The sequence below is a fragment of the Schistocerca serialis genome, chromosome 1 (genome assembly GCF_023864345.2).
Source record: "Schistocerca serialis cubense isolate TAMUIC-IGC-003099 chromosome 1, iqSchSeri2.2, whole genome shotgun sequence".
Lineage (NCBI taxonomy): Eukaryota > Metazoa > Arthropoda > Insecta > Orthoptera > Acrididae > Schistocerca > Schistocerca serialis.
The window spans coordinates 391,316,004-391,327,260 of NC_064638.1; the positions used below are offsets into that span (position 1 = coordinate 391,316,004).

General features: G+C 38.4%; 1 protein-coding gene across 1 annotated transcript; it reads right to left on the bottom strand.

The window, feature by feature from the left end:
* Window positions 1-553: 553 nt before the first annotated feature.
* On the bottom strand, window positions 554-10,269 carry LOC126475200 (piggyBac transposable element-derived protein 2-like). The gene is made up of 4 exons (XM_050102893.1): window positions 10,146-10,269; window positions 8,162-10,032; window positions 8,019-8,040; window positions 554-606 (listed from the first exon to the last, which is right to left on the bottom strand). Exons 2-4 carry the CDS (start codon window positions 10,016-10,018, stop codon window positions 554-556), a joined length of 1,932 nt encoding a protein of 643 aa, XP_049958850.1. The 5' UTR covers window positions 10,019-10,032; window positions 10,146-10,269.
* Between the last annotated feature and the right edge of the window lie 988 nt (window positions 10,270-11,257).

The following is an 11,257-nucleotide window of genomic DNA, read 5'->3' on the forward strand; positions in this document are numbered from 1 at the left end:
TTTAAATGTTATAATGTCTCTTCTGGAAATATTTATTTGGAGCGTATCCTTTACAGAACTCAGTGTGGACAGTAAACAGCTCAGAAAAGAGGGCAGGAGAAACTTTTGAAAAGTAGTGCTACAGAAAAATGCTGAAGACTAGACGGGTACTGAATCAAATTGGGGGGGAAAAATTTGTGGCGCAATTTTACGAAAAGAAGGGATCAGTTGATATGACATTCCCGAGCAAATTGTCCGTGTGGTAATGGAGAAGGGAGGGGGGGGGGGGGGATTGTAGAGAGAGCAAGGCTAAGGCTTGAATATAGAACAGGTTCACCAGGATGTAGGAGGCAAGAGTTATGCAGAGATCAAGAAGCTTGCACATGATAGACTAATGTGAAGAGCTTCAACAACTGAAAACAGTAGTGAGTGTATAACTAAAATGAAAGTTATTTTAATTTTTTCTCAAATCACTATGAAACTGTAGTTGTCTATTTAACAGTAAAAACAAATAGTGGTTCTTAAAAATGTTGTCGCAAATTCTTTCTGTACAAATGTATTGTAATTGGTAACATCACTTTATTCCTACTGTGAACTTCTCAGCATTGATAATATCTTTATGGAAAACTTCAAGAGACAAAATTATATTACAAAACCAATAGATCAAGGCCTCTTATACCATGACATACAGTTCCTTATGTCAAAACTGATCAGGATACTAAACAGTTCAGGAGAGTAATTAGTAAGCCAAAAATTGATTATGTTCTGAAATATCTCAAAGGTATGAACTGAACTGGAGTGATAGATGCACTGATCACAACATGAATGAAAAGTACAATACACAGCCTGCCACTGCACATCATGTCATGTGACTACGAGCTGCCACACAGTTGAGCCTAATGCCATCTGTCTGGCCTGGTCAGGCACAGAAACATCATCACTATGCACATGGCAGAGAAAGTGTTCATAAATTCCTTGCTTTATTTGACATCTGTTTTCCCACAAAAGTAATCCAGATTAGCCCAAAGTGTACAAAAAAAAGCCATGGATTACTCAAGAAATAAAGATAACTTGTAAGACTGAAAGGGGCACTATCTGCCAGTCAGAAAGAGCTCTGATGTTGATGTTATGGCTCATTAAAAGACATACTGCAAAATTTTGGATAGTAATACATACATTAATGTAAATGCATTATGAGATAAAGATAGCCACATCAGGTAACAAAATAAAGACAGTATGGATTATAGTGAAGGAGGAGAAGATGAGCAAGCGTTATATTGAAAAAATGTGGTTGTCATGTATAGTAAATGCTGACAGGGAAAAGCCCAGATCAATCATTACAACTAACTTCAGTAATTTCAATATGGCCCTCACTGTGCCAGGAGAAGTTATTTCCACCATAAAATATTTAAAATTGAAAAATTGTCGCCCGAGCTGCCATTTATGTGTGCGTGCAGTGTGCTCGCTTGTGTGAATGAATGGTGTGTGTTTCTTTTTCCGATGAAGGCTGTGGCCAAAAGCATATCTACAAATACATTTGTACTCTGCAAACCGCTGTGAGGTGCATGGCAAAGGGTACATTTCATTATACCAGTTATCAGGGTTTCTTCCTGTTCCGTTCACATATGGAGCACAGGAAGGATGATAGTTTGAATGCATCTGTGGTTGTAATCTTATCATTGTGAGCGATAGATAGGAGATTGTAATATGTATCTCTGTGGCACTCTCCCATGGAGTAAACAAACCTCTGACCATTCGTGTTGTGCTTTTCTGTATATGTTCAATATCCCCTGTTAAAGCCCGTCACCGAGGACAGTTCTTCTGCGCATAGAGGCGGAGTGGAAAGAAAGCTTTGGGGGGAGGGGAGAGAACTACGCATGCATGGCAGCAGAGAGCAGACAAACAAAGTCAACGTTGCTGAACTGCATTACTGCAGATCACAGTCAGGCACGTTTGCCTACGGTACATTGTATTATACGTTCAAATCTATGAGGGGAATGATAAATATTAAAACCAATTTCGATCAGTCGTCATGAGAGAATTATTAATTCACGTTCGCTGCTCCACAGATTTACTCCGTGTGATGTCAGGAGGTGAGAACAGGTGAAACAGCTTCTTTGTGAAGACTTGAAGTACAATTCTTCTCAAAACCACCTTGAAACTGCTTGCAATAATTACCATTTATTGCAATTTGAACTCCACCTAAACAACAAAATTAACTTCAAGTACAAATCGAAATCATTATATTTTCTTGACTACTGCTTCTGCTCAATAGAATTTTTAAAAATGTGTACTGTGTGTGTGTGTTTGAGATGATAGTTAAGTGTAATAACTGCGTGTACAAAAGAATTAGTGGTAGAAAAGACTAATGTACAAGACTATCGTAAAAATGGTCAATAAGTTGTCATATTTTTCGTTGTTAACAGCCATTATGAGTGTGAACTAATATGTTTGATATTACAGTGAGAGACCGCATTTATAATACATTGAACAAGCAAACAATTAACCATCATCTGCGAATAACTCCAGGGAATCTGACCCATAACATCGAAAATCAGCAATATCTCGACAAGTAACAGTTACTATCATTTTAGGGCTTATCCAATTCGTGCCATGAAAATGACAGAGGTTTACAACATGGTGGGAGAAGCTTAACTTCTCCTTGAGCAATATGTTGAACATTATAGTCTGCATAATTTCAAGGATACAAAGTGCTAATCAATACCATCCTCACTTCTATTTGAGTCTGTTTCCAAACAGTCTGACTTTAAATTTATGGTGATAGGTTCAAGGCTTATATCCATCATCACTTCCCTGTCAAATGCTTTCTGAAGCTTTTCAGCATGCCACACAGACTGTGCCCGTGCTACACGTGGGATGTTATCTGTTGCCTCATGTACAAGCGATTCACTGTATGTTGTTTTGAATGTTTTGTTTTTTCTCCCACATAGCCTTAAAACACTTTGCCCAAATTAATTCCATGACAGTGACACGTGAGTAAATGCAAAACTGTGTGATTCCATTCAGGTGTGAGAAAGTCAAGTTTGTACGTCCTGTCATGTGACTTGTACAGTATAAATTAACGAGCTGTAGGAAATTGACACGAGTCCGGTTTATATGGTGCTTAATATTTTTATTTTTAAGCCGGGCAAAAATATCTGCTTTTCTGCTGTTTGTACTCTATGTTTTCTCTATAACAGTTGAATTATAACTGGCAATGACTGACTTTGAAGCAAGGTATGACAAGAATTGTGAATCACATCACAAAACTGACAGTGTTCATTGTCGAATGCTAATCACTGCAGTTTTTCTTGCACATAAATTTAAGTTTATTCTCAGAAATAAAGCCAGAAGAAGAGTCAGCATGCAGAATAATTATCCGAAAGCCTATCCCTATGAGAACTTTAAAACCGCCATTACCATGAATCATTTTTTAGCAGATCTTCTTGAAATGCTTCTAAATTGACCCATGTTTCATGAAGGTAAAATGCTGTTGAACTACCTCCTTCTCTTGTATCGTGAATCTGTATATTGGGTATAGTTCATGCTGCACCTAGGTCACTTCTTTGAACTAAAAGCTCTCTTCTTAACATATCTGGAACCAATGTCTTTTAAAAAATTTTACCTTCACGAAGCACTTACCATTGAAGCCAGCATAACTGTAACTCATTTTTATTATGTTGGGCAGTCATCATTCACATGGAAGACTTAAAAACATTGTTGTTAAAACTATCCATTTGTGTCACAGGTTCCTTGCAATTTCAATGCTTTCCAGGTGACACGAAACCAACTGCTTCTACGGTTCCTACAGCTCTGACACTTTTTTTACAATTCTCTTTACAGTTCTCTTGCCGGCATCACGTGATTCTGGAGTTTGTTCTTGTGTTTTCCAATGTCGACATAAGGAGACCTGCTTTTAATTTCACATTTCAAAAAGTTATAAATGCGGTAAATAATCCGCCTTGCCTGCTTGTGAAACACTTCATGTTTATTGCCATCACCTGACCTTTTTGTGTGTGCTTTTCAAGATATACATTCATAGCTATACTGCTGCAAGAAAAAGAAAAACAGGAAACAAAAAAATTTGACAGATGAATGAATAATTCGGTTGTTACTAAGTGCGGCAACAGTGCAGCATGTAGGAGCGAAATTCTCGCTCTCTAGCTGTAACTTTCTGCTGGCTGCTCGGAAAAAGAATGAATATTATTGGCCACCAGTGGGTAGTGGGTGGGGGATGTGCAGAACGTCTGAAAATTGGGCCGCCTTCTTACATTATGCGAACAATAGTCTTGCCTGGCATGTGTCCCACAAAGGTGAGCAATATTCTAGAACCAAGCACATGAGTCATTTGTAAGCAATCTTCTTTGTAGACTTATTGCACTTCCCCAGTATTCTACCAATAAACCGAAGTCTACCACCTGCTTTACCCATGATTGAACCTTTGTGACGATTCTATTTCATATCCCTACAAAGTGTTACACTCATTTATTTGTATGAGTTGACCGATTCCAACACTGAGTCGCTAATATTATAGTCATAGAACACTACTTTTTTGTGAAGTGCAAAATCTTACATTTCTGAGCATTTAGAGCAATGAAATTTTATCAAGATCTGACTGAATATTTATGCAGCTTCTTTCAGATAGTACTTCATTACTACATCACCATCAAAAGCATGATTTTACTGTTAATATTGTCTACATTGTCGTTAATATACAATATGAACAGCAAGGGTCCCAACACACTTTTTGGAGCACATCCAAAGTTACTTCTACATCTGATGGTGACTCTCCATCTAAGGTAACATGCTGTGTCCTCTCTACCAAAAAATCCTAGATCCAGTCACAAATTTCACTTCATACGCCTTAAGATCATACATTTGACAATAAGCTTAGTTGTGGTACTGAGTCAAATGCTTTTAGGAAATCAAGAAACACTGTTTCTACCTGTATGCCTTGATCCAAAGCTTTCAGTAAGTCATGTGAGGAAAGAGCAAGTTGGGTTTCACATGATTGATGTTTTTGAAATCCATGCTGATTGGCATTGAGGCTGTTTAAGATATCTCATCACATTTGAGCTCAGAGTATTTTCTAAGATTCTACAACTAATGTGGATCATTTCTACCATCCTCCTTGTAGAAGGGTGTGATGTGCCTTTTTCCAAGAAATGAGCATGGTTTTTTGTTAGAGAGATCAGTGATAGATTATAGTTAGGAGAGGGGTTAAGTCAGCTGCAAATTCAGTATAGAATCTGACAGGGATTCCATCAGGGCCTGGAGCTTTTTTCAGTTTTAATAATTTCAGCTGTTTCTCAACACCACTGAGACTAATTAAATTAGGGCAATTCTCCTCTGTAAAGGAATATTTTAAAATGGAGTTAAGTATTTCAACTTGTGCCCTTTTACCCTCAGTTTCAGTTTGTCTGATTCGCTAGGGACTGGACACTAACTTTGGTGGCACCAACAGCTTTTACATACGACCATAATTTCTTTTGGTTCTGTGCAAGATCATTTGACAATACTCTGCTACAGTAGTCACTGAAGACATCAATCACTGCAGTCTTGACAGCCAAATTCTTTTCATTCAGCATCTCTTTACCTACAGCCCTATTATGCAGTAATCTCTGTATCTTAATAAGTTTCTTTATAGTGACTGTATACCATGGAGGTTCCATCCCATTGTGAACTGTTCTGCTGGGTACATGTCTATTCAGTGCATGGTCAACTATTCTTTTAAACTCGATCCATAGTTCCTCTACATGCTTCTGTCCTTTGCTGAAAGTTTCAAGTTCCTCATTAAGATATGACACTACTGATTTTTTATCTAGTTTGCTGATCGTATATTTATTATTACCACAGCTGCATCGTGGTCACTGATACCAGTTTCAATGTGGACACCCTCAAATAGGTCAAGTCTATTTGTTGCTATTAGATCCAGTATATCTCCATCATGAATGGGGTTCTTAACTGCCTATTCTAGGAAGTATGCAGAGAAGGCATCTAGTAAAGTTCCACAGGTCTTATCATGCTCACCACTAACAAAACTGTAACTTCCCCAGTTAATTGTTCAATGATTGAAGTCTCCCCTGATTGATTACCGTATGATTGGGAAATGAGACAATTAAAGTAGTAAAGGAGTTTTGCTATTTGGGGAGCAAAATAACTGATGATGGTCGAGAGGATATAAAATGTAGACTGGCAATGGCAAGGAAAGCGTTTCTGAAGAAGAGAAATTTGTTAACATCAAGTATAGATTTAAGTGTCAGGAAGTCATTTCTGAAAGTATTTGTATGGAGTGTAGCCATGTATGGAAGTGAAACATGGACAATAAATAGTTTGGACGAGAAGAGAATAGAAGCTTTTGAAATGTGGTGCTACAGAAGAATGCTGAAGATTAGATGGGTAGATCACATAACTAATGAGGAAGTATTGAATAGGATTGGGGAGAAGAGAAGTTTGTGGCACAACTTGACTAGAAGAAGGGATCGGTTGGTAGGACATGTTCTGAGGCATCAAGGGATCACCAATTTAGTATTGGAGGGCAGAGGGTAAAAATCGTAGAGGGAGACCAAGAGATGAATACACTAAGCAGATTCAGAAGGATGTAGGTTGCGATAAGTACTGGGAGATGAAGAGGCTTGTACAGGATAGAGTAGCATGGAGAGCTGCATCAAACCAGTCTCAGGACTGAAGACCACAACAACAACATGATTGGGGAACTTATGTACAAGTGATGTGATGTTTTCTCTTAAGTTTTTGGTTACATCAGGAGGTAAGTCTTGTGGGTGACAGAAGGACTCAATTATCATTTTATGCCCACCCCTGATACTTAGTTGTGCCCCAAACAATCCCACATCAAGCTTCAGTTTCTACTTCAGTGGATTTTAGTCTCATGTCTACTGCGACAAATACACCACCTCCATTTCCAAATTTTTTTTATATACAGTTAAATTTTTCCCGAAAATCTTACTGCTATTAATTTCGGGTTTCAACCAGATTTCTGTATTACACGTGCAAACAAAGTTGACACTCGCCACAGTAGCTGATGGGAGCGACCGTAAAGGCATTTCCCATTTACAGTAGCTCCCGTCAGCCACCGCGCCGAGTGTCAACTTTGTTTGCAAGAGTAATACCTAATATTGTGTGAGTTTCACTGCATTTCATGAGCACTTCAAACTCTGGCACTTTATTATGAATGCTTCGGCAGTTTATCATTAGAATTTTAATGCTTTAACTTGTGAGAAGCATTTCTTTCGATCTTACACTGATACTTCTGGGTTTCGTACAGCTATCATTATCTGGTTTGGATGGAGTGTCACTTAATCTAAAAAACCTTTGTGTGCACCCCACACACAGTTGGCTACCTGAGTAGCAGCCTCTGATGTATAGTGTACACTCGAGCTAGTTAGGGAACCCTACAGTTTTCAACCATGTAGCGCAAGTCCAGGAAGTTGCCTAGCTTGCCTCAGAACATTCAAAGTCTCTGGTTCAATCCTTCCACTCGACTCAGAATCAAAGGGACAAGATTTGTTCTGGAGACAGTACTGCAAATTGTGAGCTGCGTTGAAACTCCACGTGCAAGGTGGATCTTCTCGAGCTTCTCTGCCAGTCGCTGGAATGCCCGAGATCCCAAATGACAGGCACAATTCATTCCAACATTTTGCACAATCTGCAGTTGCTTGCACCCTATTATCTCAGTGGTTGCTGGAATAGCCTCTTCAACATACTGAATGAGGCCCCCAGTCATACACACTGGTGTCCTTTTCTGCCCCTTGCTGCCATTTCCTTAACCCTTAAATGCATGATTTTTTTATTTCAAGCTGTAAAAATTACCATGTTTAGTTTATAGTGCCTACATTTCGAAAAAAATATTGAAAATTTTTTTAAATTAAATTAACAAAGCACTATTGTTGAAAATCGCTTTGTAGCTGATCAGCTACATTTTGAGTTAACACCTTACGAGCCACAATAAATGTGCTTATTTTGCTCCCTCAATTTTGACCAAATCTCTCGTAATTTAATTGTTGATTATGATTAAATACTTTGTATAGGAAGGGAAAAATCCTAAAATAATAAATAGGACATTAATGTTGTAAATATTGAGCATTTATCGTATATTTTATACACTTTTATATATGAACAATAAGGTATCTAGTTCCAACAGGTTTGTACCCAATCACTTTACATGAAAAGTTTGAAAACAGTTCTTTTGTTTGTGCAAACACAATGCAACTGCACATTTATTACACTGAACCCAGGAAAATCCCTTGCATCCTGGCATTTTGCACCTCTGTCTCACTTGCAAGTACGAAGGCAGGTAACCTACTTGATCCAGCCTTACATCTTGTGGAGGTACATGTGCTGTGGGCCCCTTTGTCTTCTTAGCTTGTATTTGGTTTTCGAGTTCATTACTTGGCCTTCCACGTTTTGCTGAAGTTTGACCTGAGCGACACAAACAGTGAGCAATTTCCATTCGAAATTCGGAGAGTTTCATAGTTCTCCTAATCCCTTTGGTTTCTGCTACTCTCCTATACAACAGCCAGGAATTGACTACTCCCATGTCCAGGAGATGGTAAAACAATCTTATATACCATTTTCGACTTTTCACAAGAATTTTATGTCGACCCATTATGCTGTCAAGAAGGTCAACATCTCCCATATGTTTATTGTAGAGCTTAATTATTTGTGGACAACGTATTGTTATTCTTGACTTTGTTTTTTTGTCATACCTCCCTGCTTCATGAATAGGCTGCTGTCCAGCAAGTGTAGAAAGCAACATCACACTCTTGTTATCTTTCCACACTACATTTGATATGTCGACACCATCCACTGTTGCGACGCGCTCTACTGATGCACCTCGTGCCATTTTCTTCAGCTCAGCTTCTGAAGGGAGCTTGCAGTCTGGCACTCTGTTTCTTCTGACTGTCCCAAGTGAGTAAATTCCTTGTTTATGTAACCATACAAGCAGTGGCAGACTTGGGTAATAATTGTCACAGTACAGTTTGTGGTTCATATTTCTTGGTAGTATCCTACTGAGTCGAACTACAACATTTGCACTTGCTCCCAAGTCTTCCTCCCCAGTCACTCTTTTTTCTGGTTCATTTTCATCTCCACTGAAAATCTCAAAATCGTAGGCATAACCAGATATGCCACTAATAACAAATAATTTGTATCCATATTTATGAGGCTTGTTTGGCATGTATTGTTTCAAATAACTTCTAGCCTTTGTTGAACATATCTGTTCATCAACAGAAACACACTCCTCAACAGGTATTGTTTGAAACCGAGATCTCATCAATTCTATTATGGGTCTTATCTTGAAGAGTCTATCATGACCTTTTTCACCCCTGGGTATCATTGCACTGTTGTCATTGAAGTGAAGAAACTTACGTATTTGCTCATACTGATTCACTGTCATTGTTGTCTTGATCAGATGAGTACCAGTAACTTCTCCCCAGTAATCCCTCGTATTAGGTACATGAACTATTGACATTACGAGACAGATGCCTATAAATTTTTTTTTGTCATCACAGGATAAATCTATTGGTCTATCAGGATTACACTGCACACTGTATCTATGAGACTCTTCGACAATTAGATCAAACAATTTAGATGGAAATATATGTTTGAAGAATTGGTATGGAGTATTTAAGTTTATTACTTCTTCTGGTAACGAAGTATTGCCATGAAATTTTGACTGCAGTTCGGGAATAATCAACTGTTTATCTTTCCAAACCACACTCCTGCTGTTTTTGGTAACATTTTTGCTGCTGCATGGCAGTTTCAGAGCATTATCAGACAACTGTGACGTCGATTCCTTCATTATAACATCAGATTGTCTTGTTCCAGAAACATCTTCAGTCCTAATTACTGGTACTTGACTTTCTTCGTCACTACTGTCACTATCACAATCAACAGATTCTGGAGCAACATATGTCTCATCTTGAATGGAATCGTCAGAGAAACACTCAAGATCGTCATCACTGCTTAGTGGAATCTCTAACCATTCCATAAGCATTTCTTCTTGACTCTTTCGAGACATTTTTACGTCAGCGCCTGAAATGCAGTAAATGAAAAATGTAGCTGATAAGCTACATACACAAAACAGGCCTCATTTCAAATCTATCGCAAAGACACTCGAATTAACTGTTTACACCATATCTACTTACGTTTTCAAAATGAAAAAGTAATTTTCAAACCCAGAAATCAGTGCACAAACACCAAAAACACACCTCAACTTTCCGCCAAAACACACACTTGGCAGTATGTCCAGTTTTTGTCCACACAGCTCACTGTCGAACTGCTTCAGCTCGTCCTGCCATCTATGATCGCTATGAAGAACTACTAGAAACTGCAGCGGAGTGTATACACTTAGCTACATAACGAATTTGATCGAAAATGTTTCTCCATATGGAATAAATCGAAGAAATGAGGTCTGTGGCTTATCAGCTACAGTATGCATTAAAGGGTTAAGGGGTACCATCATTTGCCGTACATTTGAACTGCCAATGATTAATAGACCGCTAAACTTTTGTGTTTTGCTCTTCTTGACACCGGACAAAACAGGTGAAGTGAGTCCCACTGGCTCAGTTACTGTGAAAGACAACACCTAAAACTTGTTGGTTCACGGGACTGGTACAACACCGTGAGTCCTCCCTGGGCCCTGTCCGCTTCTTCGTCATCATGAAGTTTGCGTTTTCGTGATCTTTTATAGGTGCATTCATAGCCTATATCAGTCACAATCTCCATGGATTTATTTTCATTATAGTCGAACATGCCACGAATAGATGCAATAAATTCTACAAGTGATTTTCATAATTCATTCAATATTGTAGTATCAATATTTACACTTTGCGATTTTAGATTTACACTATTAAATCTCTGGAGTTTCCAAACTGACATCATCAATACTGTTTCTAGTCTGCTGAGCCGATTCAATAAAGCTGAAGCCTCATTTCGCACAAGTGGTTTTTTTAAATGTGTTATTGGCAATATGTGTGAGGGCATTGATAACGCCCTCCCAGTTTTCATATAGACTTTAACATGCTTCCTCTCTTGCTGGCCAACGTGTTATTGATAAACTTTTTACCGTTTTGTTTCCTGATTTCATGAAAGAAAGAAGTTTATCCCAGCGCTGCGTAGAAGCAGAGAAAAAATTATGAAGCTTTTGCACTACATTGAGAAATGAACATGCTTCCCGACAACTGTGTGCAGCACTAGTGTCGACTAAATTCAAAGAATGAGCTGCACAAGGCACATAATGCACTTTCGGATTTCGATC

Excerpts from the sequence above, each read along its gene's own strand:
- LOC126475200 (XM_050102893.1), bottom strand. The coding sequence starts at position 10,018 with ATGTCTCGAAAGAGTCAAGAAGAAATGCTTATGGAATGGTTAGAGATT. Across the intron at positions 8,041-8,161 it reads ACTGTTTTCAAACTTTTCAT|GATTTTTCCCTTCCTATACA; the intron begins GTAAAGTGATTG and ends TTATTATTTTAG. Across the intron at positions 607-8,018 it reads TTTTTCCCTTCCTATACAAA|TTTTCCATAAAGATATTATC; the intron begins GTATTTAATCAT and ends TGTCTCTTGAAG.